The sequence below is a fragment of the Zalophus californianus genome, chromosome 16, assembly GCF_009762305.2.
Source record: "Zalophus californianus isolate mZalCal1 chromosome 16, mZalCal1.pri.v2, whole genome shotgun sequence".
Taxonomy (NCBI): domain Eukaryota; kingdom Metazoa; phylum Chordata; class Mammalia; order Carnivora; family Otariidae; genus Zalophus; species Zalophus californianus.
In genome coordinates, this window is record NC_045610.1 from 40,557,202 (window position 1) to 40,573,547 (window position 16,346).

Below are 16,346 nucleotides of genomic sequence, written 5' to 3' on the forward strand. Positions count from 1 at the left end.
TTAATTATATTCCTTATGGCACATTACCACTTTTTGTCCTTGCAAGATCTCTGTCCTGTATTTTTCTTTATGTACTTATATACCAACTAATTTAATTCCTGTTCTCTTTATGCCCCATTATCTTCCTATAGGCAACTATTTTATTTTCTTTAAAGTGTATTCTCCAGCAAACAGCCTTTAGACTTCATCTTCACTGTCAGCTCTCCTTGATATCTAACCTGCTGGCCCACACTACAGATTTGGACATATCAGCCTCCAAAATCACACAAGAAAATTCCTTTTATTACATCTCTTTATATATCTCCTATTGGTCTCTCTGGAGAACCAGACCAAAACAATACCTCATGGAAAGAATCACCTCTTGCTGTCTACCCACTCTCCTAGTGATGGACACAGATTTCCTTTAAAATCTATATTATCACAGAAACATGAGCATCCTCAAATGTGTCCCCTTATGGACCCATGTAAGAATGTTCTGAGTTTCAAGGAAACAAACTGAGTGTTGCTGGAGTGGTGGGGGGTGGGAGGGATGGGGTGGCTGGGTGATAGACATTGGGGAGGGTATGCGCTATGGTGAGCGCTGTGAATTGTGCAAGACTGTTGAATCACAGATCTGTACTTCTGAAACAAATAATGCAACATATGTTAAGAAAAAAGAAAAAGAAGAAGATAGCAGGAGGGGAAGAATGAAGGGGAGTAAGTCAGAGGGGGAGACGACCCATGAGAGACGATGGACTCTGAAAAACAAACTGAGGGTTCTAGAGGGGAGGAGGGTAGGGGGATGGGTTAGCCTGGTGATGGGTATTAAAGAGGGCACATTCGGCATGGAGCACTGGGTGTTATGCACAAACAATGAATCATGGAACACTACATCAAAAACTAATGATGTAATATATGGTGATTAACATAACAATAAAAAAATTTTTAAAAAACGGTAAAAAAAAAGAATGTTCTGAGTTTCAGACCTAAATCATTTCACAGACCCAGAGCCTTTGATTAAAAGGGAGGCCAGATCCCCTTGAGGAAGGATTCTGTATAATTGCTACAAATACACTCTGTAAACTTCCCTCTAATCCTCCCCCAAAAGAAAACCAGTCCAACCATCTCCTAAATGTTTACATTTGATAATTACATAGTAGGAACATTCAGTCAGATGTTTCCTTAGATTAGTTATTTTTAAAACTGCCTCTTAAAATGTCAAAAACATAAGCAAACAAACAACAGACAAAAATTTCTAATTTTACATTTTATTTAAATGGTCCATTAAGTGAACTGATCATTAAAACCAGTGTTAAGGGGCACCTAGGTGATGCAGTCAGTTGGGTGTCCAACTCGTGATTTCGGCTCAGATTGTGATCTCAGGGTTGTGGGATCCGGCTCTGCACTCAGTGCAGAGTCTGCTTAGGACTCCTTCTCCCTCGGCCCCTGCCTGCTAGCTCTCTCTCTCTCTCTCTGGAATAAATAAATCTTTAAAAAAAAAAAAACTGTTACGTTAATCAACCCTTAGCTATTCTCAATGGCCAAAAACTTTAGTTTATTTTAGTCTGAGGCTTCCCTAGACCATTTCTGTCTTTGGCTTCCCAAGTCTGTTCACTGTGGGGAAATGGAGCCCACTCAACTCAAAAGATATTTTGGTGATATAAAGATGGGAAGCCAAGGGATTGTTTCTCATTTCTCCCTTCCAATTTGAGCATCTATAATTGCGGACACCAACCACCCTTGCAGACCAAGGCAGACCCACTAACTTAGAGGGCCCAAGGTCATCATGTTCAAATGTGATCTGAAAGAAATCTATGTAAGGGTGCATTGAAAGGAATGAAAGCATTCTGAGAGTTTTGTTCATTATGCTTAACCACTCACATTTTTATTAGCAGTTGGCATCAAAGGAGTCTTTTTAAAGACTGGGCAACATCAAAAGAAAGAAAAACTGGAGAGAAGGCTTTGCTGAGGTGAAATTAATTGACAACATGAGGAAATGCAAGGTGTAGTGTGGACCACGCTTGCAGAAAGGTTCTCCTTGATGAAGAAAGATCTCTTAGTGGCTGGACTAATCCCCTCATCAGCACCTGGAGAGATCATGGGGCTGGACTCAGAATGAAGTTAGCGCACAGATAGCATTTGCACTCAGCCAGAAGAGGGCCCCACAGGGTGGCAATGCACTTGCAGATAGTGGCAGACCTCAGAGGAGGTGTGAAGGGTGCTGCATCAGTGAAGCGTTTCCTTACAGAAGCTGGACTTGTGACTGGGTTGTCAGGAAGTTGGCGAGCAGATACTGGTTTTGCAGAGACTTGGGGCAGTTGGTCGAAAGCAATTGCAGCCACTGCTGGATGATTTGCCTAAACCTGTCACACAGCAAGCTGGTTGGCAGGAAGGGGATTCGCAGCCACCTTGGTTGCAGGAAGTGGATCCATCACAAGTTGGTTGGCCAGAAAGCATGGTGCCACAGGAAACTCGTTTGCAAGTGTTCTTTACAAAACATGGGAGCTGGCAGTTAGCCACTGGCTGACAGATGAAGGATATGGAAGGTGCTGGTTGGCAGTGAAGTGGCTGGCAAGGGGAGGACACACAGCATGTAGGATTGCAAGAACTGAACACAGAAGTTGATGGCTGGCAGGGTACAGGCACGCAGGGAACCAATTGGCAAGTCTTGAAAATGTAGCAGATGGGTTGGTAATAAGTTGATTTGCAGAGCTGATCTTCACCGTTAATGGGCTGACATGAACCTGGTTGGCAGCAAGTTGGCTGGCATGGACTAGCTGCACAGATGGTTGGTGGGCAAGAATTTTTGATACAGGAAGTTACCTCAGAGCAGGATGGCTGGCAGGACCTTATGTCACAGCAGACCGATTGGCCACAAGCTGCCTGACATGATCCGGACACAAAGACAGGTTCTTGGCAGGAGCTTTGCTGGTCGAGGCTGGATTCACAGCAATTTGCCTCACAACTGGTAGATTCCGAGCAGGAGGGTTGGCATGAGCTAACCAGACAAGGAGACTGACCAGTGCCAGATTCATAGCATGCTGTGCAGGAACAAATGGGTTGGCAGACAAAACCAACGCAGGAAGTTGCTGGAAGGCAGGTAGGTTGGCAAGAAGCAGGTTCACAGCCAGTTGGGGCACTGTTGGATGGCTGATGGTTTTCTTGGCATGTGACCAGTTGCCACGTTCTGCTCCAGCAGGAACTAGGCAAACAGATACCATTTCGGAAGCCACCACCATTTGAACACATGAAAGTGGGCACAGCTGGAATGGCCATGGTGGTTCTGGGACAACAGCTGTCCCCCGTGGCACTGATGTTAACCTTGCTAGGAAGTTGCAAGCTCAGTATACCTGAGTGTGAAAGACATCTACTATATGGGGGCTTTTATAGTCCTTCACTAGGGGTGTTGATACAACTTAGAGCATCTTTCCTTGTTATTGTTTCTACTCACTTGCCTACAAACATCTGATTAGCAGGCTTCAGGAGCCTGGATAGATATTGTCTCCACTTTAAAAACTTGTCTGTTGAGTTGAGAGTTTTCTTTGCTGAGTTTGGATTCCTTGATGCTGGTCCTGCTCTGGGATGAGCTGTCTCTTTTACAGGTTGTTCTCCAGCCTCCGTGAAGCAGGGCTTTCCCTGAACTAACCTCTCATCAGGAGGCCTCATCCCAGCCAAAGCAACCTGCTCTTCCTCCAGGAATGCCGTTCTGCACCATTTAGACAATCAGGAAATGAAGCCTTGACCTAGTTGAAAGAGGGTGATGTCTGAGATGGCAAACAGAAAATCAGGCAGTGCATCCCAAAGGCACTTCAATGTCTCCACTTCTTTCTAGAAATTTCCCATTTGGTTTTCCTGAAACTCAGTTTTATTAGTACCACTAATAATAGCAGTAGCAGTAGTAGGAATGGCTTCCATTCCATTTATAGCATACTTACTATACACCAAGTCCTTGACTGTATTTTTCATTGAATCTTGCGATGACCCTAGGTAGTAAGTGTAATACTCGCTACTATAGCAAAACTAACTCAGAGGGTTTAAATCCTGAATTCCCAAAATTATGCAAGTAATAAAAGGTTGAAATAAGATCCAAACCTAGTTTGGGCTGACCCCAAAACCTCTGGTCTTAATTATCTGTTAGACCTCCTGACTTTGGAGTGGAAGAGAAAGACTATAATATAGTGATTGAAGACTGACATTTGTATAGCAGTGCACTGACTCATGGGCAGGTGGCCCAGGCTCCATGCTGGGGACCTTTCATCCACTCCAGTGACTAGATTAAACTGGTATGAGTACTTACCTCTACTTATCCATACACCCAAAGACAATCTTTTAATTTGGAAATTTTAATAACTGTAAAATATTTTGCCAAGAATTAAATCATATTATGGAGTTCACAACATATAAATTCTATAAATATAAAACTACAACAACCAAAAGTGATATAAGGACATCACTGCAAAGTAATTTTAGTGTTAAATCACCCTCTTCCAAGAGGGACTTAGGAGGCATTGGTTGTCCTAATTCTTCCCCTCTTTCTGTGGACTCATCCTGGCTCTGTATCATCAGACAACTTCAGCATCCCACACTGGTCCATGTCTGACCTGGTTTACACCAGAGATTCACAACAGAATAGAAAGATCATGGCCTTGGGATCCCAACAGGGCTAGTGTCATTTTCTGGCTCTGCTACTAACTCACTCTGTGGGACATGTTAGCTCATTACCCGAGTATTCAAAGTACTAAGAGTTTATCTATTAACCACATTGCTATTGCTCAGGTTATTTTTATTTTTTTTTTAGCTGCCTCACAATTACTGAAAATGCTGGAAATTCTGGAAGATACTTTTCAAAGTACCAGCTAAAGAATACCTTCTCCTTGGCACCCTCCTCCTCACCCTCATTTTAAAAGGAAGAGAAATTTTTCTGATCAGAATGATGCCTGGGAAATCCTCAGCCTTGTCATTAAAATACCTTTTTTCTACCATTGCTTTTTGTGTTACAGCACCAATCACTCCTTTTGCCATCCAACTCATCACTAATCATTTTGGCACCTTGCAAACTGCAGGGATCACTGCACTCTGTTTTATTCCTGTCTACATCCCAAAGCTCTCATCTTTCAGAAGAAATACTTTTGGTCTTACCAAGTAGGTCAGTCATGATGGAAACATGAATATATTTGAGAAACCATGTCAACTTCAACCTGAAAAAGGTGTCAATGTCCTATACTCATACATACCACTTTTATTGTTTTTTTTAAAGATTTTTTTTATTTATTTATTCATGAGAGACAGAGAGAGAGAGAGAGAGAGAGAGAAGCAGAGGGAGAAGCAGGCTCCCCACTGAGCAGGAAGCCCGATGCGGGACTCGATCCCAGGACCCTGGGATCATGACCTGAGCCGAAGGCAGACGCTTAACCATCTGAGCCACCCAGGTGCCCACCACTTTTATTGTTTTTAAAACGATCAATTTTTACATCCATTTTTCTCCGATTCTGTTCTTGCCTTTCTTCCTCCTAAAGAAACTTCTCAAGTTGTTGGTAAAGGGTACAAACTCTCAGCTATAAGATGAGTATGGTCTGAGGATCTGATATATAACATAGTCACTCTAGTTAATAACACTGTATTGCCTAACTGAAATTTGCTAAGAGAACTTAAATGTTCTCACACTCCTCCCTCCCAAAAATATGAGGCGATGGATGTGTTAATTAACTAGATGGGAGGAATCTTTTCATGATACATATGTATATCAAATCATCACAGTGTGCACTTCAAATATCTTACAATTTTGTCAATTATACCTCAACAAAGATAAAAAAAAGTCTCAATAGGGACATCTTTCATTTTGCTGTGGTTCAAGGCCCTAAAGATATCTGGTATACCACCAAGGGCTGTTGTGATCACATCAAGAAACATGATGATGCATAAAAAAACACAAACTTTGGACAGAACTGTATGTTCTGTATGTTACATGTATTTACATGGTGTGTTACTTTTGTGTGTTTCTTACTCCCTGTGGCTATCTTGAATTCCGTGTTTAGCATTCCCTTGTGAATATATATAAGGTATATATTTGTGTGTATGTATGTGCATATGTACACATGTATGTATACTCATACATACATGTATGCATGTGTGGGGGTGTTGTTTTTGAGCTTTAAACATATATGTGGTCTTGAGGCTTTTTTGTATCAGCTCTACTCTGGTCAGGTTTCACCCCTGTTTTGCATATGGCCATTGTCCAGTTGTGGGGTTTTGGGGGGGTTGTTTTTTTTTTTTAGATTTTATTTATTTATTTGTCAGAGGAAGAGAGAGCACAAGCAGGGGGAGCGGCAGGCAGTGGGAGAAACTGGTTCCCTGCTGGAGCCCAACATGGGACTAGATCCCAGGACCCTGGGATTATAACCTGAGCCAAAGTCAGATGCTTAACTGACCGAGACACCCAGGCGTCCCTGTCCAGTTGTTTTCACTGCAGCATAGTATTTATTTTGTGAATATACCACAATTTTCTTGTCTCTGTTTATGGGCCCTTGGATTCTTTGTCACTCATATTCATCTTATAAAATAGAGGGAAAGAAATCTTACCTCAAAGAATTGCTATGACTTACATGAATCACTGGGACTGTGCTTGGGACAGAGATTTAAAACCCTGGCCAACTCCTCTTGACTCTGTAAGGAGATGGAGATAAATCTCAATGGCCTGATGAGACAGTAACCCTGACACCAATGTGCTGGTTAAGTTCCACCTTTGAGTTCCTCCCTCTGCCATTGTATAACCCAGTGGTTCTCAAACAGGGGTGATTTTTGCCCCTTATCCCCAGGGTTGTTTGCTACTGTCTGGAGACATTGTTGATCATCACAGTCAGGGGATGCTCCTAGCATTTAATTGGTAAAGTCCAGAGATTCTGCTTAATATCCTACAGTGTGAAGGATGGTCCTCACAACAAAGAATTATTCAGCCCAAATGTCAATAACACTAAAGTTGAGAAGCCCCGGTCCACCCCCTCTTGTGCTTAGGATAGCCCAAGCTGCACCTTGAGGACTAGGGATAGCCCTTTATGCCATGCACTAAGTGACTACTTTGAAGAGACTCTGTCCTTAGGATTGCAAGGGAGTATGTATGGAGTTTACACAAGGTGTGTGACTTGAAGAGATTAGGAGAACATAAAGTGCAAGGCTGTTTGCAGGGGCTGGGTATGTAGAAAGTCTGAGAGCAAGTTGGTTAGCAGATGGCAGATGCAGAAGAACCTAGGTGGCAGCAGAGAGGTTGACAGGAGGTAGATGAGCAGGAAATGGGCTCACAGCACAAGAAATCCAGGTTATCTTCCTTATTGTAAGTGTGACCTCCCACTTGTTTTTATCCCACTGTGAACCCCAAAGCCATTAGCTTGCTCCGCAGGCTCCCTATATCCAAGTCCGTGCTCCTTCATTCGGTTCTCCACACCAAGGCCAGAGGGACATTCCAAAACCCAGTGCTCTTCATGTCACTGCCCTGCATATGGCCCCTTGTCAGCCTTGCACCAAACTAAAATGTCTCTGTCTAACTTACAAGGCCTGACAAGGGCAGGTCACTGTCTACTTAGCTGACCTCAGAGCTCACCTGCCTCTAAGCACACCTCTGCCCAAGCCTCACTAATGAATGGTGTGCTCACAAGCCCCATTCATTTGTATGTTTCCTCTGCCTGGAAAATGCTTCCTTTCTGGTTTTGGACTGGTTAATTCTTATTTGTGCTGAAAGACTCAGCTTCAGTATCACATTCCCCAAGAAGTCTTCCTTATTTCTCCCCATGCCCTGTTGAGTTCAAACTGCCCTATGCTTGCCTCTCACCCAGTACTTAGCACAATGCAATGAAGTAAGTGTCTCTCTGCCTATCTGTCTCCCCCACCCCCATCCTGATAGTGAGCTCCCTGAGAACAAGGACTGAGATGTTAGTTTTCTCATTCCTACAGCCTAACACAGTCCCTGGCTAATAGCTCTCTAATAAAGCTTGTTGGATAGATGAATGGATAAAGCTGCTCTTGAAGACAAACCAAGTTAGCTGATGAGAATATGACATTAACAGAGCAATAAGAACAGCATGTCACTTCAACTTAGCCACTTTATTGGACAGTTAAACATCTTTTTCTCATGGAAGAAGTCCCCAAGGAACATGAGTACACCCAGAAAGGGAACACATGCATGAGGACAGAAAAAACTTAATGCTGGGAAAGGGACTCAAGATGATGTGGTGAAGTAGCTCTTTTCAACTTGATGGCAGCAGCAGGCAGGAACCCAGAATGACCCCCTCTAGATGCCCAGGGCACCTTCATTTGGACCATTAGGAGACTGACATTTCTGGTGAGTTCTTTGAAGTGTAAGAAGATGGCAAGTGATGGTGCAGAAAGATTCTAACTAAGTCATTGTGAGCTTTGGGGAGGGTAGTTAAGGTTTCTCTCTAGCTGGAGGTTTGCTTTGCAGGAATCAGTGGGCTGAGGCCAGATCAGTGGTCAGCAGGCTTGGTGGCAGTAGGCGGGCTGGCTGCGGCTTCACGGGTGGTTGGGCTGGTGGGTTTGGCTTCACTGGGCTGGCAGGGACTGGCATTTGAGACCTCGGCCTTGCAGGACGTTGAGTCAGTGCAATCTGGTTGGCTAGAAGTAGATCTTTTGCAATCCCGTTTATAGGAGTCAGCACAAGGCAGACGGGAGCAGATCGGACGGTAAGAGAGTGAAGTGACACAGGCCGGGCGGCGCAGGATGGAATAGCATGGGCGGTAGCAGGCAGGGCGATAGGAGATGGATGTCATATATGGCTGCCTGTAAGTGATGGGTCCAGAGCAGATTGGACGACAGATTGGGCGGTAAGAAACCGAAGGGGTGCAAGGCTGTTTGCAGGAGCTGGGTATGTAGAAAGTCCGAGAGCAAGTTGGTTGGCAGATGGCAGATGCAGAAGACCCCGGGCGGCAGCAGAGTGGTTGGCAGGAGGTAGATGGGCAGGAAACGGGCTCACGGCAGATGGACCGGCAGCGCTTGACTATGTAGCAGGTAGGTTGACATGGACTGCGCACACAGATACTTGCTGAACAGGGACTGGGCTCAGAGCACATGGGTTGGCAGATGCTGGAGATGCAACAAGAGGGCTCTTGACAAGTGCTGGAGACACAAGGTGGCTCACAAGGGCTTGGAACACAGCAGACAGGTCGAAGACAGACAGGCTCACAGACCAGAGCCACACAGGGAGCTGACTGGCAGTTGCTGGGCTCTGAGCAAGATGGCTCACAAGGACTGGGGTCAGAGCCGACAGCCTGGCAGCTATTAGCCACAGAGCAGACAGATGGACAGCAGCTAGGTGTGGGGCAGACCGGCTGACAGCAAGTAGGCTCACAGACCACTGGTTGGCAGGAACTAGGCACAGTGCAGACAGCTGAACAGCAGCTGGGCTCACAGATGACTGGCTGGCAGCAGCTGGCTTTGCACATGATGGACTGGCAGGGAGTGGGTACACAGAGAACTGGCTGGCAGGAAGGGGCCTCACAGCACACAGGTTGGACACAGCTGCTCATAGAACAGGAAGGCTCACAGATGGTGGCTTCACAGCACACAGGTTGGGCACAGCTGCTCACAGAACAGGAGGGCTCACAGATGGTGGCTTCACAGCACACAGGTTGGGCACAGCTGCTCACGGCACAGGAAGGCTCACAGATGGTGGCTTCACAGCACACAGGTTGGGCACAGCTGCTCACAGAACAGGAGGGCTCACAGATTGTGGCTTCACAGCACACAGGTTGGGCACAGCTGCTCACAGAACAGGAGGGCTCACAGATGGTGGCTTCACAGCACACAGGTTGGGCACAGCTGCTCACAGAACAGGAGGGCTCACAGATGGTGGCTTCACAGCACACAGGTTGGGCACAGCTGCTCACGGCACAGGAGGGCTGACAGCACTGTGGGCCACAGCTAGATGATCTACAGGTACCTTCGCAAGTCACCAGCTGCCATGTCTGGCTCTGGCAGGAACTAGGCAAGCAGACAGGCCCTCCACAGCTTACCTCAGTGGAGCAGAGAGAGATGCCTGGCACAGACGGGCATTTCCTAGAACAGCAGTTTCCAGACATGGTGGGGGTGCCTCTGCTCCCTTGTGAGTGCTGAGAGGGGTGCTGCCTGACTGGGGCAGCTCTCTGGGGCCCTCAATTTTATACCCCCTCACCGACATGTGCTGTTTGGAGCCCCTGCATCTTTTCCTCATTGCTGTTTGAGCCAGTTTTCAGAGGAACATCTTATTATGCCAAGGTTTGTTGATCTGGAAGTTGTTTATCCACCCATAAAGAAGTTGTTTGTTTATTGACTTGCTAAATTTGGAATCCTTGGAGCAACAGGTCATCTTGGAATAAGCATCATTGCCTTCAAACTGAATGACCTGTGTTTCTGAGCGTCATGAGCAGGGGAAGAAGAAAGGAACTTATAATTTATCCATCTTCTAGTCCTCTGTACCAGGTCCTCTGGGGGACACAGGTGTGCCTACATGAATAGGACCCACTCACCCATCCCCACAGATCTCAGTCTCTGGTGGGCAGACATACATTCAGATAAACTCATTGCAATGCTATGGTAAAGTCAACAATAGACATATAGGGATTAGTAGAGGGGAGCTGTGGTGAGCTCTGTGGGAGAGGGGCTATCTGGGCTGGATTTTAAATGACTGCACTTTACAGCAATGGTCCTATTTAAAACCATCAGCAATCCCCTGAGATAGGAATTCATCTCTCCCCATTATAGGTAAAGAAGAAGAAAGAAAAGGTTGGAATCAGAAAGTTTAAGTCACTTGCTAAAGATCCCACCCAGCTTGCCCCCTAATCTAGGGCTGCCCTCCTTCCTTCTCACCATTCTGTCTAGTCTGACCTTTCTTAAGAGACTTTGTCAAACCCACATGTCATAGGCTTAGCCCACTGTGTTGTCCTCCATCCTGTTCAATGAACAGCCCCGCCCCAGACCACTGGCTCTACCTGTCCCTAGAAAGCACTTGACCTAGCCTCTCTGCTTCTCCTCCCTGTGTTCCTTCCACCCACCCACACCTCAAGCATTCAGTGGCCCTCAAGAATCCCTCTTGATTTTGGTGATTTTAATAGCTCCTAAAAGAAAGACACCTCAAAGACCCAAAGGATAAAGAGGGAAGACAAGAGATCTTTTGCAAAGACATTGTGAACAAAAGCAAAGAACACAAATGCTTTCTCAAAGCATGTCAATGCTACTATTTGAGACAGACATGAGATGAGAAATGTACCCTAGGTTTCTAAACACCAAGGCCTGACATCCTTGCTCAGTAAAGGCCTGCCTCCACTATGTGCTTTCAACATCAATGCAAATGCAAGCTCTCCTTTAGAAAAGCTGAACCATTGTGCCATCCATTCATCATCTCTCCCTTCATTCATTAATTTATGCATTCCCTCAATTTCTCTTTCATTCATCCATTCAATTCAGCCATCACTGGGTTCTGTGTAAGGGATACAAAAAGAATTAGCTGCAATTCCTGTCTCAAGGAGTCCAAGTTTAGGAGAGAAATAGATACATCCATAAGCAATTATGGTACAGTCCACATACAAGTGCTATGACAGATAGACGCCCGAGCTCCTATGGAGGCACCCAGGAGAAACACCAACATGGTTTTTAGGAAATTAGGGAAGCCTTCTCAGAAGCATGATACATTTAGGGAGCAGTAAATGGTTCCATATCCAGGATGAAAGGTACACGGGGACAGGAAGGAACAGCAATGGGACTAGAAGGGTACTCAATCATGAAAAGGCCTTGTGCACCATGATAAGTAGTTAGATTTTACACTGACACCTGGGTGCTTGACCATGTTTGCCTTTTGGAAAGACCTCTCTGGCTGTGGTGAAGGTATAGGAGAAGGAGGGCAAGTCTGGAGCCAGGGAGACCATTAGGAGTCTGGGGCAATTACTCAAAATCTTCATAGTGACAACCTGAACTGGGCAGTGCCTTGGGCCTGGAGCAATATGAGAGGTTGTAAAGAGGCAGAATCAATAGAGCTGGTGGTTGAAAGTGGAAGATTAGGAACAAGAAGTGTCATCCTTGAGGTGTAGCTCTCAGACAGTTGGAAAAGAAGACTTTTGGACAATTTTGCAGAGGGCAAAGCAGAGAAGGAGCCCCCAAAATCCTGATCCCCACCTTTCGAGGTCCTCTCCATGCACTTTCTCTTCCACAGCTAAGCCAGCAATGAAATTCACATGGAGATGGCCTTCCTCCCACAAGTCCCTTATAAACTCTCTCAGCTGAGAAATTCAACATGGCATCATCTGTTATGCTGGAATGTCATCTCAAAGAATCCTTCCCTGCTATGTAGAATAAGCAGATCTTTTAACAATCAAGCCTATTTCTACTTTATTCTTATAGCTCTCATCTCCCTTAACATTATATAAGCACCATGAGGGCAAGGATTTTGTGTATTCACTCATATATACCCAGCACCCAGAGCAATATTTGATACATAGGCAGTTCACAATTAATATTTATTGATGAATGAATGAGGACCTCTGTGGACAACTAAGAAGGGCATCTCTTTGTCAGTAATTCAAAGAAATCACTACACTGCTCTCACCCATCAGGAGACCATGACCATGAGCAATGCAAGTATCAGCTACTCTGAATCACAGCTACTTGATGCAGACCTGTTGTTCTCTTGGCAATTTTGTCCCATTGGCATGCTCTGGCTGTGGTTTTGTCCTGGGAATTAAAGAGCTAGTTCTCAAGAGGCCAATTCCAACAAGAGCAAAAATGACCTAAATAGTAGAGTCTGAAACTGAACCAGGGCAGATTCAAATTTTGAATTCTCTCCCAAGTAAGACACTACTAATACTGCTGGGCTTTTAAATGAAACCAAGAAATGAAAACACAATGAGCTACCACTGTGCAGCTGCTAGGAAAGCTAAAAATAAAAAGACTGACAATATCAAGTGTTAGCAAGGACACAAAGCAACTGGAACTTTCAGACATTGTTGGTGGGAATACAAAATGGTATGGCAAGACAGTTGCAAAACAGTTGGGTAGTTTTTTATAAAGTGAAACATTCCCATACTATTTATCCAGCAATCCAATACCTAGGTATTTATCCAAAATAAATGAAAACATATGTCCACACAGAAACTTATACATAAATGCTCATAGCAACTTTCTTCATAATAGCCAAAAACTGGAGACAACCCAAATTCCCAACAGTAGATGAATATTTTTTCATGCACTTTATTCATACAATGTAATATTATTTAACAAAAAAGAATGAACTATTGATACCTGAAACAAGGATGAATATAAATGATGTTATTCTAAGTGGAAAAGAGTTCACCCTGCATGATTTCATTTACAGGAGATTCTAGAAATGGCAAAATGTATAGTGACATAAAAACTGATGGTTGCCTGAGGCTGGGATCAGGGGTGGGGAGGATTGCCTGCAAATGGGGCACTAGAGAATTTGAGGGATGATGGCAAGTTCTGTATCTTGAATGCTGTGGTGGTGACTTAAGTATATACAATTGTCAAATTTCATCAAACTGTACATTACAACTGTATGTACTTTATTATATATAAAGTATACCTTAATGAAGTTGGTTTATAAAAAACAAATTTTCACTTTGCATAATCCCCTCCAGTTCCATCCATGTCAATGCAAATAGTGGGTATCCATCTTTTCTGATGGCTGAGTAATATTCCATTGTATATATGAACCACATCTTCTTTATTCATTTGTCTGTTGAAGGGCATCTCGGCTCCTTGCACAGTTTGGCTATTGTGGACATTGCTGCTATGAACATTGGGGTGCATGTGCCCCTTCTTTTCACTACGTCTGTATCTTTGGGGTATAGCATGGAGGACCACAGGGGAAGGAAAGGAAAACTGAATGGGAAGAAATCAGAGAGGGAGACAAACCATGAGAGACTCTGAACTCCGGGAACCAAACTGAGGGTTACAGAGGGAGGGGTGTGGGAGGATAGGGTAACAGGGTGATGGGTATTAAGGAGGGCACGTGTGGTGATGAGCACTGGGTGTTATATGCAACTAATGAATCGTTGAACACTACATCAAAAATTAATGATGTACTATATGCTGGCTAATTGAACATAATAAAAAATAAAAATAAATTTTAAAGAACAATTTTTTTAAAGGCAAAAACATAAAAATAGTGTAATCCCAGTTTTATTTGTAAATGTGCTTAGAAAGGAGTCTGGAAATATCTCTGTCAGTAATAAATGCTGAAGTTGAAGTTGAGAATCCAGGTGGCTATTATTCCTTCTTCATTTTTTTCTGTATTTTTTCATATTTTCAGAGATCATTGCCATGTTTATAATCAAAACATATATTTTTGCTTGTTTGTTGACTGAAACATTGCTTTGCAGGAATAAAAAATAACTATTGTTCTCCTAAGGCAAGAGCAAAATAAATTTTATTCCACATGTAGCTTAAGATCATGTTCAGCAAAGAGTTGAATCAACTATCTTCTGAATTTTAGCCTTCCAGCTGGACTCACACACACCTGGCTGAGGCCCCACCTAGCAGATGGAGGTTCTCCCCTCTCATCCCTGGGACTCAAGCAGAAGAAATACAGCTGGTTTCAGGACAAGAAAACCTGACCCAGAAGAGGGAGACTTTGTCAAAGCATTTGGCTAGAAGAAAGAACTGGAATTCCCAGAACATCCATAGGCACTGTGTTCACAAAGTTCTGCCACATGAATCTCTTCTGTTCCAAATCAAGCTTGTTTTACCAAAGCCTCTTCCTGACTTTGCCAGAAAGTTCTGACCAAACCTGGAGTCCTCCTGCAGAACCATTCTAGGGGAACTATACTGCTGAAGGAAACCATACCCCATGCTCAAGATTAAACCTTGGCCAGCCTCAGCATTTACCATTTACTGCATTTTAAAAATGCAGGTCCCAAGGCCGCCACCCTGGAGCTAATGGATAAGATCTCTAATGGTGAAGCCTACGAATCCGTGTTTTTAAAACCTCCCCAAGTGAATCTCATGCAGCACATGGAAGCTTTAGTCTACATCTGGGGTTCTCATTCAAAACACAGATTGCCAGGCCACACCCCTGTGGATTCTAACTCTGCCTGTGTCGGGGAGGGCTCCAGAATCTCCATTTTAACTAGCCCCCAGACATTTCTGATGCAAGGGGATTCTGGTCCACAAACCACATTTCAAAAACCCAGTTGTGGACGCCAGGGTAAATTTTCCCGGCCCAGTGCCCAAGAGGGAGCCAAAGAAGAGGCCGGAGAACTAATTTGGTTATGCCAGCAAGCTCGAATTTATTAAGAAGTTAACAAAGAGAAATTTTTGCACTCAAAAGCAGCAGAAAGCTGAGGAGGCGGGTCAGTTCCAAAGCCACCTTGAGTTAAGAGGACGCCTCACAGTGACAAGACATTTAAGTCCATGAAAATAAAGCCATGGGGATTCACCCTGTGAGCTTCAGGGATCACTCTGGACGGGACCCAGCTTCCATTTCTCACCAGCATCTGGCTCTTATTCTCAGGGCCTTGAAACCCCAGGGCAGGTGTTGGAGAACAAGCCCTCACCTACAAATAACACGGAGGCAGGACGCTGTCTTGGGAGCCAGGAAGGTCCTGGAGACAAGGAGTCTTTCCACCTGCAGCAGGTGGACGCTTTGCTTGGGCCACCTCCTTGGAGGGGGCAGAGGGCTTCACTTCGTCTCGCAAACAGGCGTAGGCTGGCAGCAGACGGGGCCGCAGCAGCCGGACGAGCCGCAGCAGCTGGAACCGCAGCAGCCGCTCCCACAGCCCCCACAGCCGGAGCCGCAGCCGCTCCCGCAGCAGCTGCTCCCGCAGCAGCCGCTCCCGCAGCAGCCGCCCCCACAGCCGGAGCCCCCACAGCCGGAGCCCCCGCAGCCACAGCAGGAGCCACAGCAGGAGCCGCAGCAGCCGCAGCAGGCGGGCTGGCAGCAGCACACTTCACAGCAGTCTTGGTCTTGAGGGCAGCAGGTGAAGCAGTCCCCTGGGCAGCACCCCATGGTCCCGGCGGGTCAGGTGGCAGGTGAGCAGCGCGGCCAGAGTTCCCCACGTCTGAGGGTGGCCGGTGGCCAGCAGCTTTTATAGCCCCTCCGCGGAGGGTGTTGGCACAGGGGGCAGGATGTTTCCTTTGTTATTATTTATGCCAGTTTCCATAAGAACGTTTCATTAGCTGCCTGTTTATTTTCCAGCTCTGAGTACCTCAACTCATAAAAAAGCCCCACTCGGCCCAACTGCTATTTGTCCAGAGGGTAAAAATACATCTTCGGAAAGACCTGTCATCATGGCCAAACACGGGCCAGCCATCATTAGCCCAGGTTGGAGAGAGCCATGGACTCTGGCTCTGGAATGGGCGCTGTCCTTGTGCAT

At 45.3% G+C, this 16,346-nt stretch overlaps 3 protein-coding genes across 3 annotated transcripts; all 3 read right to left on the reverse strand.

Annotated features, from left to right (window-relative positions):
• Positions 1 to 2,250: 2,250 nt before the first annotated feature.
• Positions 2,251 to 3,645, reverse strand: KRTAP29-1 (keratin associated like protein 29-1). The gene is made up of 2 exons (XM_035724416.1): positions 3,626 to 3,645; positions 2,251 to 3,304 (listed from the first exon to the last, which is right to left on the reverse strand). The coding sequence occupies exons 1-2, from the start codon at positions 3,643 to 3,645 to the stop codon at positions 2,251 to 2,253; spliced, it is 1,074 nt and encodes a 357-aa protein (XP_035580309.1).
• A 4,808-nt stretch (positions 3,646 to 8,453) lies between these two features.
• On the reverse strand, positions 8,454 to 10,064 carry LOC113908082 (keratin-associated protein 16-1). Its single transcript, XM_035724417.1, has 2 exons — positions 9,610 to 10,064; positions 8,454 to 9,504 (listed from the first exon to the last, which is right to left on the reverse strand). Exons 1-2 carry the CDS (start codon positions 10,062 to 10,064, stop codon positions 8,454 to 8,456), a joined length of 1,506 nt encoding a protein of 501 aa, XP_035580310.1.
• Positions 10,065 to 15,652: 5,588 nt separating this feature from the next.
• LOC113938993 (keratin-associated protein 17-1) lies at positions 15,653 to 15,979 on the reverse strand. The gene has a single exon (XM_027624543.1). The coding sequence runs from the start codon at positions 15,977 to 15,979 to the stop codon at positions 15,653 to 15,655; it is 327 nt and encodes a 108-aa protein (XP_027480344.1).
• Positions 15,980 to 16,346: the final 367 nt, after the last annotated feature.

What these genes read in the sequence shown, in the direction of transcription:
- LOC113908082 (XM_035724417.1), bottom strand. Translation starts at nt 10,064, where the DNA reads ATGTCTGGAAACTGCTGTTCTAGGAAATGCCCGTCTGTGCCAGGCATC. An exon ending in AGCAGCTGTGCCCAACCTGT is followed by an intron (nt 9,505 to 9,609) that starts GTGCTGTGAAGC and finishes TTCTATGAGCAG; the next exon opens with CTGTGTCCAACCTGTGTGCT.
- KRTAP29-1 (XM_035724416.1), bottom strand. Translation starts at nt 3,645, where the DNA reads ATGAGGCCTCCTGATGAGAG. An exon ending in ATGAGGCCTCCTGATGAGAG is followed by an intron (nt 3,305 to 3,625) that starts GTTAGTTCAGGG and finishes GCAACTTCCTAG; the next exon opens with CAAGGTTAACATCAGTGCCA.
- LOC113938993 (XM_027624543.1), bottom strand. Translation starts at nt 15,979, where the DNA reads ATGGGGTGCTGCCCAGGGGACTGCTTCACCTGCTGCCCTCAAGACCAA.